Source organism: Crocuta crocuta, unplaced genomic scaffold (genome assembly GCF_008692635.1).
Source record: "Crocuta crocuta isolate KB4526 unplaced genomic scaffold, BGI_CrCroc_1.0 scaffold60, whole genome shotgun sequence".
NCBI classification, from domain to species: Eukaryota; Metazoa; Chordata; class Mammalia; order Carnivora; family Hyaenidae; genus Crocuta; species Crocuta crocuta.
In genome coordinates this window covers 2,140,909-2,168,868 of record NW_027527145.1, presented here as the reverse complement: position 1 = coordinate 2,168,868, position 27,960 = coordinate 2,140,909, and the positions used below count along the sequence as shown (strand labels likewise).

Genomic DNA, 27,960 nt, shown 5'->3' with positions numbered 1-27,960 from the left:
TTGACCCAGGTTTATAAATACCCTTCCTCCTTTCCTCCGCCTTTCACCTATCCTTGAAGACTTAGCTGAAGCCCTTCCTTCTTCAAAACGTACATCAAATTCACACACATATCTCTACTTCTTTTTAAGACCACGCCATCACCATCTGTCACTGAACTAAGGCAGTGTTCTTATCACAAACCTCTCTACCTCCATCTTACCTCCTCCCCAATATATTAACCAGAGGAGTCAAGAGTGATCTTCAGAAATTATAAATCAAATCTAGTCACTCTCTTGCTTAAAATCTTCCATGGCTTACCATGACATTTGCAATAAATCCAAATGTCTTTTTCTGTTGTCCTGTATCACTAAGCCCCTCCTTCTCTAAGCTCAGCTCTTGCTACTTTCCCCATTACTTTCTATGCTCTGGTCATATGAACCTTCTTTCTGGCCCTACAACACAGTGAGCTTTTCCTACCTCAGGGACTCTGCATTAATTATTCCCTCTACTCTTCCCTACCACCTTTCTCTGACTGGCTATTTTTCTGCTGTTCAGATCTCAACTTCAAAGCTCCCTCCTCATGGGAGCCTTCCCTGACTACAAAATCTAAAGTATTCACTCAGTCATTTTCTAACACAAATTCGACTTTGTGTGCGTAGTATCTATCATTGGTATGTTTCTTATTAATGTGTTTGTTATTTGTCTCTTCTCACAAGAACATAAGCCCCGTGGCTGTGGAACCTGTGAACAGTGATCACTGCTGTAACTTCTGCACCTAGAACAGCATCCAGCTGATTCTAAGCAGATGTGCAACAAATGCTTGTTAAAAGAATGTGTCAAAACCTATGATCTAACATATATTCATACTATGCAGATGGAAATTGTGTCAGTGTCCCAGCACAGAATCTCCCACGAAACTGACAAGAGAATAAGAAAGCTATTGCCAGTCCTCAAACAAGGTGTCTTTCACAAGAAAGAAAGGGAAGAAAACAACTGCAGCTTTAATGTGGGGCAAAAATAAAACGCAGATTAAGTCAAAGTTTAATTCACATAAAGTTTAATCCGTCAAGTTAATGAAAATATCAAAATTTTTGAGTTAGTGTATGGCAGCAGAAGTTTTAATTTTTGTTGCAAATAATACAGTATTTGGTGTTTCCATTACTGACAAGCTATGCTGCGGATAGAGCAATTGCATTGAATCTCAATTCATCAGGGTCACGTTCCATAAACTTCTTGCAAACTTCTATGGCGTCCTATAGGGACAAAAATGGGTAATTTTTCAGTTTATAAACATGTGTTTTATTACTAAATGATAAATGTTTCATATTTTCCTAATTCATACTCATTTTATATTGCAGCCTTCTTTTTCCCCAATGCAAAATAACTTAAAGCACACCAGAAGAGTGAATGGTTGGTGGCCTACTTCACTTAGTAGAAAACTATAAGATATAGTAAGTGTTCTTTCTTAAAATACTTTAAAGAAACTTTTAACTTGAAAATTACAGATTTTGTTGATTCTTAGCCACCCAATTTGTTCACAAATGTAAAAATCTCTAAATCAGGATCAAGACACAAATGATGGTATCATTGATTCAGTGAAATATGGGATAGGATATGCACCTCTTTCAATACTGTTTTCTTTTTCAAATTTGATACCTGTTCACCCAAAGAGATCTGAAAACCTCTTCGTTTGCATAGATTTTTAACCCTAATTCAGAGTTTTCTTTTCAGATTTTCTCAAAAAAGCAAAGACATGGAAGTATCCAAAGACAGAGAAAATGTTATACAAGTGATCTTTAGACATATTCTAAGGATAGCAAGAACATTAATAACACTTAACACGGGCTGACAAGTTTGGTTGTTACCTCTAGTAAAGTTTCATCACTAGTTTCCCCATGGTTAATTGGAAATGGCTTCCGTCCATCTGTGGAAAACGAACAAACAGTTGAACATTTAGCTGCTTATACAGGACAACGTACTTCCAACTTTCATTTTCCTTTTCCCATAGTGAGGCAAAGTCAGAAGATACTGAAAATAATATATCCTAAAAAAACCAATTTCAAATTGTGCACTCAATATTTTTTTACATCAAATGTTATTAGAACCTTGTTTCCATGTTTGAAAGCCTGAATCAGCTCCACAAACAGAAGTTTTAGAAACAAACATGGCTTTAATTTCCTTAAAAAAGGCCAAACTAGTAGGTCAGGTTTTAAAAAGTTAAAATCCTAGTTTCTCCTCTCACAAATATGAAAAAATGTACTGCTTCACCTTAAAAGCTGAATCAGAAGGCTCCTAAGACGGACACGCTTATACCAATGAAAGGAAGCCACCACAAGATTTGTGTATCACCACTAATTATGCGCTCCAAGGGAGGAGTACAGAGCAATAATCTAAACAACCGAGGGTCATTTCACTGACCACCAAAATTAATTAAAGACAAATATAAACATCTTGACCAAACTACTCCTTTATGAATGCTATGAAACAAGGAAAAAGTCCAGTATTGTATAAACTCATCCTAACCAAAGTTAACTGATACTCTCTTCAAATCTAAATCTCAGATGTCTTATAAGTGGCACTTCAAGTTCAATCCATTAAACGCAATCCATTTTATAATTCCATGGCTTCTAAACATAATAAAAGATGTCTGAATCTATATGCATATATAGCGATAGAGTTGGACTGATAGGAACCACTTTGGAAGAAAATATGAGGGAAGATTAACTAAACAAACCAAAAGGCAAAATGAGACAAATATTAAATCTGGAGAAATAAAAGCTTTTTTTAAAAAAGTACATTAATTATGGCTCAGCTGAGAATGTTTCTGTGGTCACAATAATACAAACAACTACAACAGAACTAGAAGAAAAGGAGAAAGGAAATAATCTATTTTGTGATTGGGAGGGGGGGTAAAGAACAAGGGTGACACAGGAAAAATAAATTCTCTTCCATGTGGGGAGTGAAGACATTATACTTAGGCCACTTCCACCTCCAGCCAGGCTGGAGTGACTGGTGCCGGACGAGATCTCCCACTAGAAACAACTAAAAAATTGGATGAAATAGTTGAAACAATTGTTTTTAGACATTAGAAAATAGGCAGCTTGTATGAAAGCCCGAGAGTAATAGTAGCTTCCTGCCAGGTCCATAATGGGAAATCCAAGCAGAGCACAATAGTCTTAATGAGGGAAATGAGCAGAAGGAGAGCAGAGTTCCAGAATCTACACAGTATCAGAGGGAAGGTAGCTCCCCACTTTGCAGAGGTATTGCTCTTTGTATGGGCCGGGCCAGGATTGGCATGCTATGTGGGGGGCAGGGAGCAGCAGGGATCTGAGTTTTAGGCTTGGGGTGGCCAAGAGCTTGTTTATGTACAAGAGGAATGGGTAAATCAAGAAATATACAAACAGTAATGGAGAACACTAGAATAAACTCTGTGGTATTAGATTAGAAGTGTTTGCGTAAATGAATGCTTTTAAATATATAAACAGATACAATTGTGGGTACGTCTATACTCACATGTACATATACATATGTGAGTGTATTTTTATAATACATACAAATATTTCTTAGCTTTGTCTGCTGAGAGGGCGTAGTAGGAATGAGCACACCTACTGCCCAGATATTGGTTCTAAATACCATTTTCAGCTAAAAGGAACCAGGACTCTATGGAAAAGCACCTGAAGAGAGGGCTGGGGCACAGAAAATAAAAGATGAGCCTAGAACATCTTATTCTACCTGATAGTTAGAAAGTGCTTAAAGAAGGACAGGAACACATCAAAAGCACAAAAGGGCCAGCTTGAAGGGGTTCCCTTCAAGGCCAAGTTTGGGAAAATTTGAATACGAAAATAAATGATGATAATGGACTATAACCTCCTGAGTAAAATATGAATCCAGGAGTCCATTGTGACATTGAATGAAGGAAGGAAGGAAAAAAGAAAGCTTCTAATGTTGGAGGGAATTTTTTTAAAATTACCATTTGGCAACCATCATAGTGAAAATTCACTTAACAATCATCAATGGATGCTAAATCTGATAAAGGCTTAATGAGCAACTGTACATTTTACATAGGCTTGAAGTACCTCCTGAATATTTATTCATCACTTCGTAACTAGTAAGTATAACATATTAACATATTAATGTTTTACATACTTGTTAACATTATAATGGAGAAATCAGGCAGGTACTATCTAAACCAAATGAAAAAAGGTTATCATCACCGATAATGGGACGCATCAACATCATGAGCCTCCTAAAATGATGCTCCACAGCACCACTTCTGTGGTGTATGTGCTAAAAATGTACAAATTATGAGGACATTATCAGACAACGCAAATTGAAAACCTCAAAGTAACTGCCGTATATGCTTAAAAATTAATGTGAAAGACATGAGAGGCAAGAATAGATTGAGGAACCATTCCAGATTAAAGGAGACAAACAAGACAACTAAACATAACACACAACCTTGGACTGAATTCTGGACCTACAGAGGATGCTGTAAAAATCAGAAAAATTTGAGTAGGATCTGTGAATTCAATGATAAGACGAATCAGTCTTAATTTCCTGATTCTGATAGTTACACTGTAGTTGTGTAAAAGGGCATGCACCTGTTTTGAAGAAATACATAAATATTAGAGAATAATAGGGCACCATGTCTGCAACTTATTTTCAAATGGTTCAGACATACTAACTCAATCTGGGGAATCTAAGTAAAGACTTTATGGGAACTCTATACAATTTCTATAATTTTTATAAAAAATTAAAATGATTTCAAAATTAAAATGTTTTAAATGATTCAACCAACTAGTATTCTTCTTACTCTGCGTAGACAATCATTTTTTGGTTAACAGTTTTATAGTTTGCTGGTTCAATCAGTTCTAAATCCACTTTCAAACTCCATTGTTATAATGTATCCACAAAGAGTAATTACATCTATTTAAAAATATGTACTTCTCCCCCGGCCTACATATGCCAGGAACGACATGAAGTCCTACTGAAAAGGAAGAGGTGTTAAGAAAAAGATGAATAACTCAGTTCCTTTCATCAGGTAAACTTACAATTTAGTATAGAATGAATATATCAAAGATGACCACTATCTTTTGTTGAATAATTGTCCTGTAGAAATTAACTTGCACCATGTCTACATTCTGATAGCCTTATGTTTAGTTAATTTTTAAATTTTTTAGTGTTTGTTTTGTGTGTGTGTGTGTGTGTGTGTGTGTGTGTGTGAGAGAGAGAGAGAGAGAGAGAGAGAGAGAGAGAGAGAAAGAGGAAGAGGCAGAGAGAGGGAGAAACAGAATCTGAAGAAGGCTCCAGGCTCTAAGCTGTCAGTATAAAGCCCAACATGGGGCTCAAATTCATGAACCATGAGGTCATGACCTGAGTCAAAAGTCAGACACTTAACCAACTGAGCCACCCACCCAGGAGCCGCTGGTAGCCTTATTTTTAAAAATAAGATTACCTCAAAATGATTTTTTTCCTCAAAAACCGTATGCTGGTCTCTTAATCACTGTTTTCTATTCGCTAACTCCATAGTCTTCTCCCTCAACATTCCTTTTACGTTTATTAGAATTTCAACAGGTTTACTGCCAGTTTCCCTAGAAGTGAATCAGCAACTCCCCATTTTCATTTGTTTTTTACTTATCCCTGTTCTGTTTGACATCTAAAAGATTATTGTTATTCTTTAGAATTCTGAAAATCTTTAAACAAATTTAAAGAATGTAATCCCCAGAGGGCTGTAATTTTCTATCAGCTATTATCATTCTTCTTGCTAAAGAACACCTAACCAAACAAGTTCTGTCTTTCTTTTCTGATGTCCTTCCTGTTCTGGTGTTCAAACCAATTTTAAAACCCTTTTGTGACTATCTTGGGGTGCTACAGAAGAAAACCATTCTTCACGTGTAGCTTACCCTTTGATACACATCTTTCCTTCTAACTGTCCTTTTTAGCCTTTGAGCTCATAGACCTACCTAACCAAATTAAGGTTTTTAGTCAACTCCTTCCTGTTGAGATGATCAGAGATTTCTTTTCCCTAAATATCTCTTAGATGTTATTGTTTGGTCTCCTGATAAGTCTCTCATGAGGAAAGTCATCGTCACTTTCATGGTTTCTGGTTATGGCTCACAGTTATCATTTCTCTGGCCTTTCCTAAGTCTACTTTCTTGAAGTCAACAAAATGTGGCTTAAGTCATAGCACTTGCTTCACTTCCATGTCCACTAGCTACTCTTTAGGATTCAAAGTTCAGAGTAGAAACTCAGCTTCCAGCAGTCAGACATATGATCCCCAATCACTATTACATCTTATCTCTACACAGACCTGGTAGACTGAGTTAGCAAACTAACTTCCACCCTGCCCTGCAGGTCTGTCATAAACTCCCATGACAATGACTTCAGTTCAGTGTGATTCTAACTCAAAACACTCTACTACTATTGTAAACAACCCTCGTAGGTATAGGTATCTATACAATTGTGTTCTTTTCTTTCCTCACCCCTTTAATAGAGTCATTTCTTTTTAACTGAGTGTATTATTCTATACTTTATACTATATTCCAAACATAAAATCTACCTAAATTTTACGGACAACATTTATAGTCACAGGAGTTCTTTCAGAACTCTTCTGCCTTTAAATAAGTTAAGGGAAATGAAAGTGGCAAGTTAATATACAGATGGCAAATGAAAAGAAAGAGAACTAAAAATTATGGTGTCTAAAAATTGAAAAGACTTCTCTTTTTTATTTGGCCTTTTTTTAAACCCAAGAAGGTCTCATGTTGAAGGACAAGAAGGACTCATAATAAGTACTATATACCAACTATTAAAGAATCATAAGAGGTGTGTTATGTTTGAATGGGATCAATTAACACTATGAGGATCTCCTCCAACACTTCCCAAACAGGCCAACTACAGGTAATTTCTAGAAAAGAAGTGCAGGTATAGGCCAAAATGCCAAATAATTAATCATGGCTACTTTGACATATGTCTTAAGGAATGGCTGCCAGAAAACACAAACTCCTATAAAGTTAAAAAATCAGGGGCGCCTGGGTGGCTTAGTCGGTTAAGCGTCCGACTTTCACTTAGGTCATGATCTCGCGGTTCGTGGGTTCGAGCCCCGCGTCGGGCTCTGTGCTGACTGCCAGCTCAGAGCCTGGAGCCTGTTTCAGTCTGTGACTCCCTCTCTCTCTGACCCTCCCCTGCTCACGCTCTCTCTCTCTCTCTAGAAATAAATAAAAAAAAACTTAAAAAAAAAAAATTTAAAAAATCAGAGGCAGCACAAAGAGCTAGTACAAAAGCCTGAAAACTAGTAATATCCATTACTGAATACAAAAATTAGTCATTATGAATATTACGTTGTATTCTAAAAGTTGTTTCCAGATCAAGATGGTTCATCCAGATGTTGATGATAACTAACTTAGTAATTTAGTTAAGAATGCTGACGTGATTTACAGGAGTTTTCTATGATTTCCACTTCCCTGCTTTGCTTGAGATGCAAAGGTGGTAGGCACACTTTCTTGAATTAGAAGTTGCGTAAACATCATAAAAATTATTTTTTTCTAATAAAAAATCTTAAATGGAAAAATGTCACTATGCCAACTCAAGTAAACACAATAAGTGTCAACAGTCCTGTTAATCATACTTTCCCATTTATCATTTCCCTCCCCAGAATAAATTTAAATAGTTCTTACCTAATTCATAGAGATGCCCATCTACATGAACTAATGCAATAAAATGAAGATCTACTTTTTCATCTATACTTGGCGCCTGAAAGAGGAGGGGGAAATATATATTATACATGTTAGTAGTCAATCAAGTACAAGTAAACACATACAAATATGAAATGGCATGAGAGCACATTCATCCAACATAATTCAAGGCTTATTAATCTTTGATCTGGTGAACAAAGAATGAACAGGACCACATTTATGACAATGTCTTCATCCATCAACCAGGAAAAACCTCAACTAAAGCACATCTTTCTTAAGCTCAATGGATCTTAAAAACCTTTCATATTGTCCAACCCTGGCAGGCCCCATACAGAGTACAGTGGCTGGTACCTAGTCAATGCCCGATGCATTCCTGCTAAAAGACATGAGTACGTGAACCGATTTGCCTAATTTTTGAAATTTGAAATAAGAAAGTTTTTTAAAAAATTAATAATAGCATAAAGTTAAAAGAAACTTCTCAAGCAAAATTTCAAGACATCAAGAAAGTGAATTCTTTCCTTAATGATTTGAACTTGATAATCTCCGTGTTTGAACAATGTAATATAAATAGTCTTAGAATAAAATAACTTTCATTATTCATCACAGATTCAAAAAGTTTAAAAATGAATAAATGCAGGAAAATAGCCCAAAAGAGTAAAGGGGGAAAAATAGAAAAGCAAATTAAAGTACAATGAACTATAACCTATGATTTTCTCTGGTTTTCTTCGCAAAACATTTGAAATTAAAATTACATCAATTTGTTTTTTGTTTTGTTTTTCCGTGTGTGTTTTTTTTAGTTTACTAAATTCAATTTGCATTAGGCAATATCTGCTACATTTCTTAGAAATTTAAATAAATTACCCAAGGTCAATACATGATTAGCTGGCACTATGATACTGAGTAAGCTATACAGTTAGCAGTACTATGTATTAGCTATATATCAAATCTAAATGGTTTGAAATAAAATACAATCACTGTTAAATGCAAGTACAAATTTTAGAGGCAAACATTTTAAAAAGGCATAAATCAAATCACATCTCATATTAACATGCTATAAGTAATGCAACAGTATCTGAACTCCAAAATTTTTTTTCACCTTCAGATAATCTTATAATTTTAAGTAGTTGTAATAAGAAGTTTTCAGATGCAAAAATTTAAAGCTATAGAATAAACGTTATTTTGGATTTACTGAATGCTTCTAAAACACTTATAGATAGAGTGACTCATCTAAATTCACATTATTCTTCAGAGATTATTTCCCTCCAATTATGAACGGGAGAATCTCAGCGTAACATTAATGTGGCAAACTAGCTCTTCTTAATTTCAACTTAGAATGAAGAATCCCATTGTTGGTAGTAATCAAAATTATCTACTTTCACTATTGCTCCAATAGTAGACTCCTCTCAGGCCCCATCTTGCAGGGGCCTCTATGAGAACGGACTGGGAGTCCATTCCATCTTTGGACAGTTTGTTGGAGTTATTCTTCATCTGAGGCTAATATAGGTCTCCCAGTATTTTCCATTATCTTAGAAAAAGTCTAATCCCTCTTGAACATATTTCTTCACATATTTAAAGACAGTGATAGTGAGTTCCCTTACTTTCCTGGTCAGAGAATCAAAAAATATTAGTGATCACGCAATCCAATATCCTCATTTTACTAATGACCAAAAGAAATTTCCAACTTTTCAAGGCTAAACCTAAGCAACTCTACAAATTATACATTCAGTTCTATAACAAAAAACACAAGAACTGATTCTTTATCCAACTAGAAAATGGTCTTTACTCATTTTAAGACAATTCTCCAAGAGGATATCAAGTATTTTAATTTTCTTGAGCTACTGCATTTTCAAAAATTATAAATTATGTTAACCCCATCTCTTAAGAATAATACATCTTATAGCTTCTGTTTTTCATAATCTGTCAGTACATACAACCATGCTAGAGGGAAAAGTACAGCTGGAGTCCAAGACCTGAATATGTATATACCCAATACCTGTGTGTACTGGGTTTCTTATCTCTTTTAAAGTTTAAGTGAAATGTGTGAAAGTACTTTGTAAATTGTTAAGTGCTATAAAAGCATTATGTAATGTTAAAATATTAATACATTATCACAAATATAAGATATCACTCAAGCTAGTGACTCATAATTGTGAGTCATTATACCTTTTATCCAAAAGTGTGTACTAAAAATACAAAACTCTAAAGAGGGTATGAAAAGCCTTCAAATTATTATAAAAGGCAAGTAAAGCTCAAAACTTCTATGCCTTCCACAGAACCTCAGTACCTATTAGGAGCCTTTCCCTTTGGTCTACTTCATTAGTCTGAAATTTGCAATTATCCAAATGCTTAAAAATGACTCCACTAAAGACAAGAACAATAAATAAAAGGCAAAGTCTTCCATTTAAAAAAATGACCAAGGCAGAAACTAGAAGCTATAGACTGGATCATATGTACTGACCAATTAATCATCATACAAATTCTCTGAGGTAGGTAATACACTCATTTATTCTCAAGAAAACTGTTATACAGCTCGTAAGTGATGGAATCTGGTTTCAAACTCAGGCAGGGTAGTTCTAGAATCCATGCTATGCTATGAAAATATTTGTGAAGAAATAAGCAACAGAATTAATATGGAAAGCAAAGATAAAACTTACATAAAATCATATAAAACTAGAAACACCAATTTTATGATATGTTCATTTATATTTAGAATATTTTAAAAGTACAAAGGAATATTTAGAATCAATTGTGCCCAAGTTAGAATTTACAAAATTAGGGTTTTACTCTGATCATATAATTCACCTTATATCTCCTACTATGCCAAACAATGTATGGCACAGTAGGGAAGCAAAAAATTGTAAACAGATAAATGAATAAAAATGGCAAATGCATGTTGTGATCCAACGAGGAAAATGAAATAGAGAGACACCAGTTTGTTGCTTGATACTCAGCATAAATGAAAGGCTACGTTGATGACCATACTGATATATGGGGGACATACATATTTAAGGAAAACTGTCAAAACTCTGCTTCACAGTTTGAGTATAGCTCTAAAAGAGTAAATAAAGGGGAGGAAAGAATGTTTGACACCAACTTTCAATTTTTTAAAGCACTAAATGTATGAGGAATCAGACTTCCTCTGGCTTCAGAAGTTACGATGATTTCTAGAAGCATGAAGTTTTTCATAAATGGATGGCATACACCAAATCTTTCAGATAGAGCATTTCTAGGTAGGCTCTCCCAAATGAAAGTCATTGCTATATAAGTCTAAAACAGTAGAAAGATAGAGCTGGAGTTGCCTAACTCTGCAGTTTATTTCAATTATGAGAATTATTAGAAATCCACCATCAACCTCAACATTTAAGATAATTAGCAAGACTAAAAGAACGAATGTACTTTTTAATAGTTTGCTAATATTATCAACCTAAGAAGGAGAAATCATAAAATTTGTGGGAAACCTACATCAATTCACAAGGAGAAAATCTTCACCTCCTACTTGGAAAAGATCTTTAGAAACTGAATAGGCAGGGAAGATTGGATCAAGATTAAACCAAGTACCTGAGACACCTCAGGGAACAAAATAGCTTAGATGAAACACCCTACACCATGAAGGATTAGGTTAAGGATAGAGTAAGTGAAGTGACCCCAGAGCATGACAAGAGACTACAGTAATGTTCAGAAACATGGAAAAAATAAACAAAGAGATGGCAAAGAACTCAGAAGGTACACAGCATTTGTTGACCTGAGTCAACTAAATGAAATCAGAAAGATGAAGGGTAAGAGAATACATATTTACTTTAACAACTGAACTTAAACATTATCATGAATGTCAATCAGTACTCATCCAAAGGCAGGCATCCTTATGTGGGTGGGATATGGAGTGGAAAGATGAATGTTCACCGAGGCACTGGTGAAAGTCAAGCTTGACTGCAAAGCATAGGGGTATGCTTGCAATCTTCTTGGGGGAGAAAAAGCTAATGGTTGTGTGAACCAAGAGAAAAGCACTTTCAAGACTGAAGAAGTGTAAGGAAAAAAAATGGACTATCCTTGTCACTGGAAGAAGAGATGGAAGATTGACTACACTTACAACAGAATGGAGACCCATAGATGGTAGGCGTAAGAAGGGTCGCCAGCGACGAAGACGGAGAGATGGACTGGTAGCCTTTGCAGGGCCTACATGGTTACGTTTGACCCAGGGCAGGGATGCATGGTGACACAATGATGAGGCCTTCGTTCTGCAGTGGCTAGAATGAGGCTGGGATGAGGATGGCGAGGAGGACTACATAATTAAAAAAGAGAACATTATACTTAGACCACGTTACTGGGTGATCATTTATTCTTAAAAGCAACGTATGGTCATATCTGTATTTATATGGTCTAGTACTTTTAATTAACCATAATCTAGAAAAGGATTATATATAAATATTGGTTAGAACTGGATAAAGTGGAAATATATAACCAAGGTATCAGGTTATATGCCATAGCTTCTTTAAGTACCCATCTAAAATGTTTATCCTCATTTGCATAGCACAGACTCATGGAATTATTTAAAAGCCACTAAAATGGAGTTATTACATCAAATAGTTTAAAAAACAGGCACACACACAAACAACACACAATATGTAACACACACAGAACAAAAAATAATGTGTAGAAGAAAACTGAATGGTGACAGAGGCACTGGTGAAAAGAATTTCTTGCCGGAAATAAGCTCTAAGGAGGGGGAAAAAACTTCAAAATATAAAGAGGAGTGAAATTAACCCCTCTGAAGCTGATGGCCTGCATAAACTATCGTCTTACTTAGGCTTACAAAAGGAAACTATCACAGCCTATTAGCCATCTTTTAGTAATCAGCAGTATCAGTTAAAATATGTATCACTTATTTTGTCCTGGGCACTCCTTTAAGCATTTTACATGTATCAATTCATTTAATCTCCCAGTAACCCATGAGATAGGTACATATTCCCATTTTACAAATGAGGAATCAAAACACATAGAGGTTAATTAATATAACCAAGGCCACAGTGCTAGCAAGTGGCAGAGATGGGATTCAAACAGGAAATCTGGTTCTGGAATCCATTGTGTAGAATGACCTTGATGTGTTGCCTAATTGTCCACAAGAAAGATTTTATTACTAATTTATTAGACCAGATTCTAATAACAAGAGGTATAATCCTCTTAAAATTAGATATTTTGAGAATACTTTCAAACATAATTATACCATAAACGCTGAATCTGATCCAACAGTTTTCCACAAAATGCACATGATTACAATAACTAACTTATTAATGGCAAACCAAACGATAATTTTATGGTTGCTACTTCCAATAAATACTACCAGTACATGAAATAAAAAATTTAATTTAAAGCAGTATGAAAAAAAACTATAATCATTTATAACCATAGTGAGAAGCAGCAATAAGAATAGTAATATGAGCCCTTGGGAAGTGATAATGAATTTCACTAACCATGACCTTAATCTCTTTAGGAAAATGAAGTGTTTTTCCGTGAATGATTTCTAGGACTCTTTGAACCCTGAAAATTCTGTGATCCTACTTAGTACTGTCAATCTCTGTAAACAATACACTAACCTAAAATAAAAATATCTGTGACAAGGGTTAAAAAAACATGCTTGTGAACACTTCAGTGGCTCTTAATAAGAACCAGTCAATCAGAAATACATCAACAGGGGCACCTGGGTGGCTCAGTCGGCAGAACGTCTGACTTCGGTTCAGGTCATGATCCCACAGATGGTGAGTTCGAGCCCAGCGTCAGGCTCCTGTGCCGACAGCTGAGAGCCTGGTGCCTGCTTTGGATTCTCTGTCTCCCTGTCTCTCAGCCCCTCCCCTGCTCATGCTCATGCTCTCGCTCTCTCAAAAATAAATAAAACATTAAAAAAAACTTTAAAAAAAGAAATACATAAATAAATCCTATACTTGGCTCTATTCAGGAATAAACTGCTCTCACATAGACTAATCAGAAGTTTGTCATATTCAATCCAATTACATTTCAATAGGAAAAAGAGAGGCGAGAATGGGGAAGAGAAGAAAAATGGATAAAGAGGGAAAAGAAAATGGAGTGAAGAAAGAAAGGGAAGAGATGACTAATGAGCAGTGGAGCAAAACAAAAATCTTCTAAGAATCTGGGAGGGAGTGATCACTAAGCCAGAAGCAGAACTGAAGGGTGTACACTGAAAGAAGGTGTAAGGTTTGGGCAGGTGAAATGGGAAAGGGATTCCTGGCAAACAATTCAGTGTGAGAAAAAGGAGAGAAAGCGGGACAAGTAGGAAATGTTCGCAGGACTAGACCCCGAGGTCTGAGATTTTTACCCTTTCAATTGAAAAAGTTGATCCTGAGAGAAGACATGAGACTCCTGGGTCAGAGAAACAGGACTTTACTTATAGCAGAGCCAGGAGCATGATCATCTATATGTTTGCGTCCTCTCACATGAAGGCAACACAGAGGGCCCAAAAGGATGGCTGCACACATGTGAGCTGCATTACAGGAGAGGAACACTGAGTTTGGGGAAACACGTTTTATAGCAAGCAGTAAGCAAACATACTCTTTGCTATAGGCAGATATTACCTAATCTCTCATGTCTGCTTACTATAAAAAAAAAAAAAGGAATTTCCTACTTCAAGTGTAATTGCCCTCTTTTGCCATTTTTGAAAAACCTTTTAAAAACTCTTTTAATTCAAATGTATAGAGTTAGAAAAACATAAATAGTCCATGAAATACTGAAATGTACGCCTATGACATCCTACCCCCCATTTGCTTTGTCCTCTGCATTTATGTCCTCTCTACGTAATTTTCTTCCTGAACCATTTGAGGGTTTAGGGGAAGTTACGTATATCATGGTCCTTGACCCCTAAATACTTCAGTACTTCCTATAGCCAAGAGAATTCTCTTGCATAACAGCAATATAGTTATCACCTTCATGATTTTATAATGCTATAATATCTAGTCTGCCCACATTTTGTAAGTTGATCTACTCATTTTTAAATAAACGATTTTCTACATAAAAAAACATGCTCACTATGAATACACTTTTAGTTCTTCCTGCCTAACCCATCTGCCCTTTCTTTTTGCCTTATTGCATTGGGCAGGACCTTTAGTACAATAATGAATTTCACTGATTTCTGCTTTTATCTTTATTATTTCTTCCTTCTGCTTGATTTCAGTTTAATTTGCTCTTCTTTCACCACCTTAAGGTAAAAATTTAAATCACTGACTTGAAGTGTCTTTTCTTTTCTACCATAGCACTTAATACTATCAATTCTCTTGAATCCCTTTTTCTTTTCTACTTTATGCATTTAGTGCTATAGATTTTTCTGTAACTCCTGTTTCTTTTCTACTATAAGCATTTAATGTTAGAGATTTCTCTCTAATCCCTGCTTTTGCTGAGATCTGTATATTTTGATTTTAAAATTTTTATCCAAAATATTTTCTAATTTCCTTTGTGACTTCCTCTTTGATCCATGAACTACTTAAAAGTATACAGTTTCATTTCTAAATATTTGGCAATTTTCCAGATTTTTTTTTCTGTTATTGGTTGCTAATATAATTCCATTATGGCCAGTAAACTTTCTTTGTAGGATTTCAACTTTTTAAAAAATTGTTAATTTCCTGGTTCAGGATATGATACATCCTGGTGACCATCCCATGTGTACTTGAAAAGAATGTATATTCAGCTGTTTTTTGGGTGGAATGTTCCACAAATGTTAATAGGGACAAGTTGTATAACAATACTATTAAGGTTTTCTATGTACTTCCCAATTTTCTGGGTCTACATGTTCTACTGATTACTGAGAGGAGTGTTGAAATATCCGCCTGTATTTGTGGATTTGTCTATTACTCTCTTCAGTTTTGTCAGTATTTGTCTCGTATATTTAGAGGCTTTATTTTTAGCTACATACATGAACTTTAGGTCTAGTGAATTGATCTCTTTATTCCAATAACGTCCTTCTTTACCACTGGTAATATTCCTGGTTCTGACGTCTACTTCATCTAATTTCAATACAGTTATTCCAGCTTTCTTTTGTTTGGTGTTTTCATTGTGTATCTTTCCCCATTATTTTAATTTTAATCTTTCTGTGCCTTTATATTTAAAGTGACTTTCTTGTAAACACACATTATTGAGTTTTGCTTTTTTCTACCAATGTGATAATCTTTCAATTCATGTGTTTACATTTAGACCATTTTTATTTTATTAATTTCATGTAACTATTAATATGGTTGAATTAAAATCTTTCATCTTGCCAGTTCTCTACTTTCTCCATCTGTTCTTTGTTCCTTGTCTGCCTTTTTCAAAATTATTTCTATGATTCCACTTAATATCTACTATTGTCTTATTGTTTATACTTCTATCTTTTCCAGTAATTGTGCTTGGGTTTAAAATACATATATTTAGTCACAGTGTACCTTCAAATATTACACCACATCATAAGTCATCTAAAAACCTTACAGCAGTATTCCAAATTCTTTCTTCCATACTTTGTGCTCAGGTCATACATTTTATTTTTATGTATGCTATAATTTACAATGCACAGTTATCATTTTTTATTTAGACAGTTAACTGTCTTCTAAAGCAATTTTTAAAAAGAACAATATTTATATCTACTTTCACTTGTTCCATTTCAGCACTCTGTGTAGTACCAAATTGTAGTGCAGGTAACCTGCTAATGAATTCTCTGCGTTTTTGTTTGTTTCAATCTCTTTATGTGTCCTTTAGTTTTAAAAGATCTTTTTGTTAAATTTAATTTTTTCAACTTTAAAAATATCATTCCATGGTGTTCTGGCTTGTATAATTTCTGAGAAGCCTGCTATAATTCTTCTCTTTATTTTTTTGTATCGAATGTGTCTTTTTCTTCTGGTTCCCCTGAACATTTTCTATTGATCTTTCATTTTCAACAGTTTGAATATGATATATCTCAGTGTCTATGTGTGTTTAGTATGGGAGCATAGGGGTATTTATCTTACTTAGTGCTGAGATTCTTGAAGCTGTGGTTTGATGTCTTTAATTATTCTTTGAAAAACAACCATGAGATCTTGAAATAGTTTTACTGTCCCATGTCCCTATCTAGCCCCCACGTCTCTCTTTTCCTTCTGGGATTCTACTTTCATGTATTAGATTTGAAATTGCCCCACAACTCTTAGATGCTCAGGGTCCCCCAAAACCACTATCACAGTGTATTTTACTTTTGTGGTTCAGTATGAGGATTTTTAGTGATGTGTCCTCAAATTCATTGATTCTCTCCTCAATTTTGTCAATTCTATGGGTTGGTGAACCCATTAAAGGCATTCTTCATCATATTTTTCATTACTATCATTTCCATTTTTTATAGTTTCAAACTCTCTGCTTTATAGTTTCTATTTGTTAGTATATGTCCACCTTTCTTACATGAGCCTTTAATGAATTAATTATAGTTATTTCAAGTTGCATCCGACAGTCCCAATATCTGAATCATATCTGACTCTGATTTTTTGACTGCTTTATCTTATAACAGTGTACTGTTATTTTTCTTGTTTCTTCTTTGACATGTAAGTTTTGGTTAAAAGCTATACAACTTGTGTAAGAGCAAACTGAGATAAATAGTGCTTATGTCTGAGAATGGGCATGTCTCTTCTGGTAAGCCTTTAGCATGTGGAATTGAATCAATCTAGTCAGGAGCTGAGCTGTTTGGGTTTTATTTCGCTATGGTTAACCTTAGCAACCTACCAGCTTAAAATTTATCTACCATTATCCTGTGCTTAGGGTAGCAGCTAGGTTGTTAGATGCTTTCGTTTTTCAATGTTCTTGTTCCACTCACAGCTTTAGGCTTTCTCATATCTATATCTATCTATAGATATCTATATCTATATCTATCTATATCGATATAGATATAGATATAAATATAATCCTCCCTTTCTTCTTTTTTGTTTTAGCAATTTTGATTTATGCACACATTTTGTTGCCTTGATAGCATGGTCAGTACTTACTAGCTATGTGACCTTGGATGAGTTACTTCTTAGTCTTCCCTAATTGTGCTCAGAGGCTTCTCTCCTTGTTCTTGACTCACTCTCATACTTTTGACATTTATTGATGCTTGCTGGTCTTTAATGGGGAGAAGATGGAGACATTCTTTATTGTTCTGGTTTAGGCATTGGCTCTACCATTATAGGTAGGCTGTTTATCCCTGAATATCTAGGATCAGGCTTTCCTCCTCCAGCGATTTCTCTCACAGATTTCTGTCCTCCCCGCCACAAAGGGTGGTTTTTATCTATTCCCTTCCCCAAAGAAGGTATTTTGTCCTAGCATCTTTAGGTTTTGCTTTGTAGAGGAGAAGAATCCAGGCTTGGTGCCTTAACCAAAGTAGAAACTTCCCTTCCCTAGGCTTGTACCTTAGGACTCTCTCTAGTCTTATCTCTAGTCTATCTCATAAATATCAGTGAGTTTGGAGGAGTGAATGAAAACTTCCCTTTTGGGGCTGCTTATGGTGATTTTATAGTCTTTTAGAATCCAAAATTGCTTAAAAAATTATTTATTTCATTAAAATTATTAAAAATATCAACATTTGCCAGGACTTTACCACTGAACCTGCATCCCCTCTGCTGTGTGGATAATGTGAAAGTATAGGGTGACTTCAAGTAGGATACTTCACATGCAATAATAAATCTATCTCTTCATTATGTAATATTCAGGAAAACCTAGAATAGACTTTTCAGAACCCTAGGCATTTTAAAAGTAGATTAAATGTTTTGCTTTCACAAAGCAAAATGTTTTGTTTCACAAAAAAACTTTAGGAATTCAATAAAGATTTAGGCATCAACATTCGTTTTCAGAGATTTTTAAGCATTCTGATTCTGACCTAAATCCTCTCAGAGTTAAAAATAAAATACCAAAAAAATAAAACATAATAAAACACAAACACAGAGTGGGTTTATTATGACAATGTTGGTGTTTGTGGCTTTTTTTTTTTAATATTCAAAAGCACAAGGACTTGGTTGACTTGCTGAAAGCATTCAACTATTAACAGTCAAAGCCAGAGACAGAACACATGACTCCTGGCTCTAATTTCAGTATTTTCACCACACACGGAGCCACTCACCCGTCAACTGTCAATTAATTTAACTGATTCGTAGAGGGAAATCTATTACTATCTCTATTTGTATTCCCCCAAACACAATTCAAATGTTTCTATTTTTAAAAACTTAGAGCTAGTTCAGAATAAACAAACAAAACAAAAGCAAAATACCCAGGTCCTACAAGGCCAAATTATTTTTCCCTCACAGTTAATGTGCATGTCACACTGTACATGAGAAAATGAGTCAACTACTCTTCAAACTGTTTAATAACAATAAAAAAATTAGAAATACCATGATACCATGAAGGCTAAAAAGAAATGAACTAAACTTTTAAAGAAAAGGTGGAGGGTGTGTGTCTGTTTAAAAAGGATGCATGTCTGCTTAAAACCTTCTTTCGGTTAATGTACATGTCCCTGTGTGTATGAAAATGAGATTACTCTTTAAACTGTTTAACCAATGAATTAGAAATACTGTAAAGGCTAAAAAGAAATGATACAGACATTTTTAAAAGGGGGTCTGAGGGTTTGCCTAAAAAATACTTCTCTATTAAGAAATCAAGTGTTTGGAAGGTTATTGTAAGTGCTCAAATCTGAATTATTCTAAAGTGCTAAAAGAAACTAAGTGATTTTGGCTTGCACCCAAAACATTTTCTCATTTTAATGGGCATCCTGTTATTAAGAAAAATATCATCATACCATGTAATTTTCTGAACATGAAGGGATCATTAGCTGGTAGATACTTAAAATAATTACTGTTTTCTGAAATATACACAATATGATAACCAAAAGACTGTGGTTAGTTTAAGGGTAAGATTTTATGTTTAATATAAGGAAAAATCTACTAAGAGCTAACTTAGATATAAGGGTAACAAAGAATATTCAGTACAACTATGAATGGTTGCTTGTAACGCATTACATATTTGCACTGAATTATTAGCTGCATTTAACTTTGCTCTTAGGACAAAAACAAAATTTTAAAATGAAAAATCCTCCTTTCTTCTTTTTGTTTTAGCAATTTTGATTTATGCACACATTTTGTTGCCTTGATAGCATGGTCAGTACTTACTAGCTACGTGACCTTGGATGAGTTACTTCTTAGTCTTCCCATCTGTAAAATGGGGTAACATAGATCTTAAGGAATTTAGAAGATTAGAATAGGGTACATCCGTCCCTTAGTATAATGCCTACCACATAAGATACATTCAGTAAATGGGAACCATCATTAAAGTAAGGTGGCAAACGTGCTTTCAAAAGCAGTAAGAATTAAGAAGATGAGAATATTTGGAAGCTAATAAGCACCTCAATTTCCATTATATTCAACTGTAAATGACACTTAAGAGTTACAAAGAAAACTTCCTCAACTGACACTGTGACACCCAAGGTGATGCCAAATGTGTCCAAGTATCTCCAGTTATCTCAGAGTGAGAATTTTCTGGCTTGAGAACCTATAATATTTGTGCACCTCTATTGGAGAACAATGTGCATTTTCTGTATAATATCTCCTTTCCTTCACAGGGTAGAAGTGGGAATAAAACACTGAAAAAAATGAAATTCCACTTTGAAAAATAATTTAGCTTCTCTTTAGATGAACATTAGAAATTATGATTCCTTTTACGTGACCTGTTGATAAAATATGTATTTGATCACAATTAAATTTAACAGTTAGTTCCTGAACGTATATGTCCTTTCAGACGTTAGCAATATCACTTGAGTTTAAAGTGGCACACGGGAAGAGAAAGAATGAGGGACTTCTCTAGGGCTGCCAAATGTTATGAGAAGTTAAATCATAAACGGGTGTGCATTCACGTATGAGTATGTGTGTGCAAGTGCATGAGAATATGTACGTATAAGTAAAACTTTAAAAGTTTAAAATGGCAATTATGAATTAATTCTAAATGGATTTCTGTAGATTTTTTAGTAAATCTCAGTACAGTACATTGCACTAAATAAATGTAAGGTCCAAATTTAAAATAGGAAACAAAACCATATTCATGCAAAAGATGCAAACTTTCCTACAGAGTATCCATGTTTAGCTGGCAAAGAAGTCAAAGTGAAAGACGGGCTAGATATCAAAATATACAAAATATCGCTATATATTCCATGGAAAACCTACATGATGGCAAATTTAATAATTTTGATCACCTACTAAATCAAGATGCCCACAGATTTCAAGACATTCTTGAAAGATGTTTCCTCTATTAGTTTAACAACTGTGTTTCTTCACTTCAATTTACAATTCTCCACATCAGAAATCTCTAGCAATAAAGTGACATATCTGTACATGTTACATTAAATTCAAGCTTACCATTGTTAAGCTGGTCAAACTAACTCCCAGAAATCTTTTCCTTTTTACAACATGAGAATAGGTTCTCATTTATTACAAATGAAAAAATCTTAAATCCTAGCATTACCTCCTCCATTTTGGAAAGCTGTGGTTTTAAATAAAACAAACAGAAAAACCTCACCATCTTCAAACATAATCTTAACTTTATGTTTATTATTGAAGACATTTTTATGCAGAAGGGTTACATTTAGTCAGATCTAAAAGAATATAGTCATTAATTCAGTCTAAGAATTTTCCTTCAAAATAATAGTTTAATATTGCTATTTCCAAAACACTCAGATTATCAAAAAACAATAAATAAAATTAAAAAGACAATGAAGAAGAAAGAAAAAAAAGAATATCTTGATCCATTTTAGGACAAGGCACTTGTTAACCTAAGAAAGGGGGGGGGGAAGTATAATCAGGATGATTAGTATTTACATTTCTTACCCTTTCAACAACTAATTTAACCTAACTATACAACATTTTTTTAGTGATATTAAAGAACTGATTACATGCTTGGAGACATGATGTCAGTGCTTGAAAATACAGGAACAAACAGAACCATTCCAATAACATTTTCCCAAATGTGACTAACTCTAATTTGTACTCCCTCCTTCCAACTCAGCTCCCCCATTCAACTTTACATATACTTTTAAAACATGCCTTTCTCTGGGTAATAATATTCAGAAGGAACAACAACAATAAAATGAGAGAGAGAGAGAGAGAGGAGAGAGAGAGAGGCAAAAGTATAAGGAACTAGGAGTTCCAGAGAATTTCTCAATTTTAAGAATGAAATAAAATGAAGTTGCCCAAGAAAGATTTACCTTATGTCTTACTGGAATGGAACAAAGAAAATGAGGCATGGAAAGTAAATGGAAAAAAAAAAATCAGAAAGTACAATTTCAAATTTCCTAACAAAAGCAGGCTATGCAGCTTAAAAAGCATACTTTGCATCAGAGTTCCATTTATGTTCCCATATGATTCTTCCAAGAATATTAGGAACTTAAGCTGTATATTGTATAAGAAGTTTCTTCCTAATAGGTTTAGCCTTTTTCAAAGACAGGAAAGAAAATAAATCCTTAAAGAAGAGAGATAAATGTAGGCACTTTAATTTACTCTAATTCTAAGGTAATCAAAACCACTCAAAATGGTACCACAGGGCAAAATGAAGCCATGCAAAGTATACCTATACAATGAATGAAAGTGAAACTTGACACTGTTTTTCTCCACTGACAGTCTGCATTGATTGGGCCAAGCCAACTAGATACACACACATGCATGCGTGCGCACACACATACACTTTATCTTTGACTGTCTATACATATATGAACACACAACTGAAATCACAATTTATCCATTGCTTACCTACCAAATAAACTCCCACTTATAGGAAAATATTAACCCAAATAGATTATTACATATTTCATTATAAATAAATTACAATTCAATATCATGATTTAAATTCATTCTACAAACTTTTACTAAAGATCTCTGAACTATCTTTAGCAATCAAACATATTTCCCTCAATCACACATGGTAAATTTAAAAACAGAATTTGACACTGGCAAGGGTTATTTATGAGATTATCTCTACTGAAGTCAGAGGTCCTTAAATACAAACTAAGAGGTCCTTAAATACAAATCACCTTTGTACATACATCTCCTAGCCCAGTGCCTGGCATTCTAGGTTCTCAATAGGTTACCTGGTTGATCAAATGAAAGAAAGACATTCTTTTATGTAATATAAAAGGACCTTAAAAATATTCATCCCTTTGATTTAGTAATTCTTCATATAGAAAACTATTTTTTAAAAAAAGAACCTAAAAACTTAAAAAAAGAACCTAGAATGAATATTTGGATAAAGATATTCAGTGAAGTTATCGTCTTAACTTGAAAAACTAAAAATAATACAAACATCAAAAGTTAAAAAAAAACCCTGGAAAGTAAACTTTGGTTCACGCACCTGACAGTAGATAGTCACATAGAATTTTTTATGAAGTGGTCTTGATGAAACAAGAAAATGCTCATGATTAAATGTAAACAAAAAATTTTACCAAAAAATTCTTTGCTCTTAACTATTTTAAAGATACATTTTTTAAAAAAGAGTGGAAGCAAATATATGTAAATCAAAAAGCACTTTTCGCTACACTTTCCATTTTGGCATGTTTATTTAAAGCCATAATAAAACAATAGTGTCATTTCTATTACTTTTCACAGTTATGATCAATTTGAATGGAGTGTTCTGAACAGTATAATAAATGTATTCTTTTGTAAAAAGTTAAATAAACAATAAATCATCAGGAGAGCTCTACTCCTATCTGGACTGGCTACTAGACTAATATGGACAAAAGACAAATGTTAAAAATTGTTTTTCCTTTTTTTTTAAATTTTTCAGATATTTTGGGAGAGACTGCTTTTTAGATAAGCATTAGTGAAGTAAAAGCAGAGTTTAAAGGTAAATTAAATACCTTTCTGTTTTTTTTTTTCCTTTTCTTCATATTGGACTTGCAGATTGCTTCCATTACTGTATCACTGATACATATTCACAATTTTAACAACACATAATTTAAGTTCCTCATATCCCATTGTTCTTTTATCTTAAGTGAAAAATGAGAGCAATAATGTTCAGTTACAGGTTAATGAAACTTAAGTGAAGTGGGGCTACTGTCCAAATTTCTGGATTAGCCAAAGTCGGCCTGACAATCATGGTGGGATGATGGGATGGGAAAACCACATGAGTAAGCAGACAACTGGTCTATAGAAGCATATTAAGGAGGCCAATCTTCCAAAAATACTACTGTATCTGGGTGACTCAACTGACTGTTTCTCATTTAGTCTCTAAATCTCTGTATGCACGAAGGCTCCTGCCTGCTCTACTCCCACAGATGTGTTCTGACAGAGTAACAAGATGTCCCTGATGACTGCCATTGCTATGATCCTGTTATTACTGGCTCCTCTTCCTCTAACCACTCTTTTAACACCAACATGCACTGGGAATTTATTGTGGCCCACCACTACACTCCCCCTCTATAGTATTCTCAAGGTTCTAACTACTACCCAAATACAAAGGATTTCAGCTATCTCCCCACAGCTTGAGGCTCCATATCCAACTTCCACACAGATCCCATGAACTAAACTAAACACACCATCCTTGGTGGCTTCCTGTTGCCTATAAAATCCAGGCCCCCTCCTTGTCTGGCTTCACCTTATTACTTCCTGTTCTGCCTCATCCTCTGCCATACATTTTCACTTCTTTGAATGCTTATAAAATAAAATTACCACCTAAAAATAATTGAAGGTCTATTATATACCAGGGACTATTCCAAGCACTTTATATGATTAACTCAACAATCTTCACAACAATCCCATAAGGTAGATGCTGCTATCTTCCTTTTACAATGAGGAAAGTATCTTGCTGAAGCTGCTAAGTAGTGGAGTCAACATACCAACCTACATCCTGTGCTCCTTACCTTTATATATGTAATTTCTTATAAATTCCTACACATGCCAAGCACTGTCCTGGGGATTCAAGGTGAATGGGACAAAGCTCATGGGAATTATAGTCTAAATAAACAGAAGAAACAAACAAGCAAAAACCTTATTATAAGTCATTTAAAAGTGCCAGGAAGAAAATAAACAGAATTTTGTGACAGAAAATTCACAGAGGTGGATGTATATGAGATGGAAAAAAGCCAAGCCTCTGAAAAAAATGACTTTTAAGGAGTAACTTCACATCTGAGAGGTCTATGCAAACAGGAGGGACATATCCAGAAAGCACCAAATTGTTAGAAAGCACAAAGGTGGTGTTATAGACTGAACTGTGTTCCCCTAAATTCTAATGTTGAACCCTTAACTGCCAATGTGACTGTATTTGGAGACAGGGTCTTCAAGGAGGTAACTAAGGTTAATAATGGTAAGGTTCTACTTGGCTAGGACGGGTGTCCTTATAAGAAGAAGAGGAGATACAAGGTATTGATCGACTGATCACTCCCTCTCTCTCCCTCTCTCCACATGTACACAGAGGAAAGGCCATGTGTGGACACAGTGAGAAAACACCCCTCTACAAGCCAGGAAGAGAGGCTCACCAGAAACCAACCCTGATGGCACCATGATATTGACTTCTAGCCTTCATAACTGTGAGAAAATAAATCTCTGTTAAGTCCTCCAGTCTATGATATTTTGTTATAGCAGCCCAAGCAAACAAATATATGCCAGAAAGACTTAGGTGTTTCCCAGGAACTGACAAAAACCAGTGTGTGAGAATACAGAGAGCAATGGAGATAATAATATGTCAAAGACTCTTCAGTCCATAGACGGTAGATGAACCTGAAATGAGATGAGCACAAAAACAGTAGCTGCTGCTAAAGTTCTAAGCTGGCTCATACTGGATTTGAAAATGTATGCTATTAGGTTTTGTTCTCAGTGACTGAGAGTCAGTAAAATAGTGAGTAGAATACACCAATTTTTTTTTTTTTTTTTTTTTTTTTTGAGAGAATGAGGAAGAGAGTGGGAACTGGGGAAGGGAAGAGAGAGAGGAGAGAGAATCCCAAGCAGGCTCCACGCTCAGCACAGAGCCCGATGCAGGACATCCTATGACTGAGCTGATATCAAGAGCTGGACACCTAATCGACAGAGCCAACCAGGTGCCCCTAGACTACAGCAATTTATATTCCACCCTGGAATGCATAAAACAGCCCCACACAACAAAGAACTGAACCCTTCCCAAAACGTTAATAGAGCCCTATTGAAGAACAATGGCTAATGGGTATGTCCCGTTTACCTAGGGGACTACGGGAAAAAGAATATTTTTTTTTTTAAGTTCTTACACCACTAAGGATAGTTCTGAAGGAATTCTGGTGAAATAACAAATATGTACTGTGCTCATGTGCAAGGAATAGCGCTGGATATTCTGAGCACGTCCAAGTGAATCAGACACCAATCCTAGGTCTAAGAGCCACAGGAAGGTAGACATAACACCACATTTCATCAAATCTAAGGGACCAGTGGTTATAAGATGTGTCACTTTATACACGACTAATTGGGATACTACAAAGTAAATTGTGACATTAACTGCAAAAATACATCCTGATTTCAGAGCTATTAAAAGGTGAAAAAATATATGTTTAAATAAATGGAAAAGAATATGAAAATAGCTAAATGCAAATAATAGAAGTCATATAAAAGAGTCCATAGAGGGAATGGACTGCTTCATGCAGAAGGTAGTATCTAAGCCAGATCTTGAAGGATGGGGAGAATTGGGAAGAGCAGAGATGAAAAGAAGGAATATTTTTAGAAAAGTCAACTGCAAGAGGTAAAGCCTAACAAGAGTAAAGTGAGAGATGGCAAGGGAGAAATATTTAACGAGAAAAGTCTGTTGAAAAGTTAGAAAGACAAGGGTTAGGAAAAGCTTGAATACAGCAAGGCTAAAGAGGCTGAAATTTATTGTATATGCTGGGGAATGGTTGTCAGACACTTTTTTCTTTTTTTACCCTGATACACTTTAGGGCTATAATACACATAAAAAATAGGGCTCACTCTAGCAAGGATTCACTATGAGAGATGCAAAATCAGCATAAGCAATTAATTCTTCTGAGAGTAAATTTAGAAAAAGCTACTCAGAAAATCCTAATTTCTACCTCTGCCTTACCTTGAAAATCACTGTTTTCTATACACTAAAACACCTCAGAAAAATCTGAGTACCCAAAATAGTTCAAGTTACATTTTGGGAAGGTAATCCAGGAGACTGTGTAAAAATGAATGAGTGTTAGAATAAAGATTAAGGATTGAGAATCTGCATAAGAAGCTGATCTTCCAGGAAGAAGTTAAACAAATTTCTATTAGATTAGTGATAGTTGGGAAAATGTATGATGAAACCTTTGCAAGAAACAGAAAAAATAAAGGAAAGAAAACGTTTAAAATACAACATAATAAGCTCAAACAAGGACAAATATATTCCAAGATACTGGGGGTCATTCAGGTGATATCAAAAAGATATCCAAGATTAGAAGTGGAGTGAGATCTAGAAAGAGCTGTGAACATCGTCTAAAAAGAGCTACTGCGGGGTACCTGGGTGACTCAGTTGGTTAAGCCTCTGACTTCAGCTCAGGTCGTGATCTTGTGGTTTGTGGGTTCAAGCCCCACGGCTCAGTGCTGGCAGCTTGGAGCTGGAGGCTGTTTCAGATTCTGTATCTCCCTTTCCCTCTGTCCCTCCCCTGCTTGCTCGGGCTCTCTCTCGTGCATACTCTCTCTCTCAAAACTAAATAAACATTAAAAAAAATTAATGAAGTAAAGTAAGAAGAGTTATTGAAGCCATAATATGAATAAAGCCACCAAAAACAAGGCAAAATAAGGTAATGCAAAGACAAATTTTTGAAATAAACATGTAATAAAGCATTTAATTGCATTATTACAAATAACTACCTTCATATTTTATAATAATCTCATGTTGATCATCATCATTGCTAATTCTAACACTATAAATGTACAAACTAAAAAGCGAAGCATAGTGAGGATTAAGAACATGCTTAGGATCATACAAAGCAATTATAAAAAGGGAGTGTTTCAGTTAATCTCCAATCTGGTGTTACAGCCACCTAGAGATGGCGTGTGTGTGTGTGTGTGTGTGTGTATTTGTGCAAACTTGGTCAAAAAGCAATAGTCCACACCTCTGAAAGCAGAACCGAAGAGCAACCAAGAAGATATAATTATAGGAGGAATTAGTGTTCAAATTCCTAGATGGCTTCCTAGATGGCTTTAAACACTCAATTATCCAGTTCAATCTAATGAAAAACTGCAGTCATACATTCCATAGTATCAAATTGTTTTCTCCTTAAAAAATTTTTTTGGAGAGAGTGAAAATATTTAAGATGAATATTTTTATTTTTTTTTGTTTTTATTTTTT

The 27,960-nt window shown here is 34.8% G+C and overlaps 1 protein-coding gene across 1 annotated transcript in view; it reads right to left on the bottom strand.

Annotated features, from left to right (window-relative positions):
* Positions 1-1,020: 1,020 nt before the first annotated feature.
* UCHL3 (ubiquitin C-terminal hydrolase L3) overlaps positions 1,021-27,960 on the bottom strand; it is a 33,655-nt gene continuing 6,715 nt past the window's right edge. The window contains exons 5-7 of the mRNA XM_077762062.1: positions 7,654-7,729; positions 1,846-1,904; positions 1,021-1,233 (exon numbers count right to left, since the gene is read on the bottom strand). Coding sequence (XP_077618188.1) covers positions 1,150-1,233; positions 1,846-1,904; positions 7,654-7,729 — 219 coding nt within the window. The 3' untranslated portion in view covers positions 1,021-1,149. The remainder of the gene's footprint in view (positions 1,234-1,845; positions 1,905-7,653; positions 7,730-27,960) is intronic.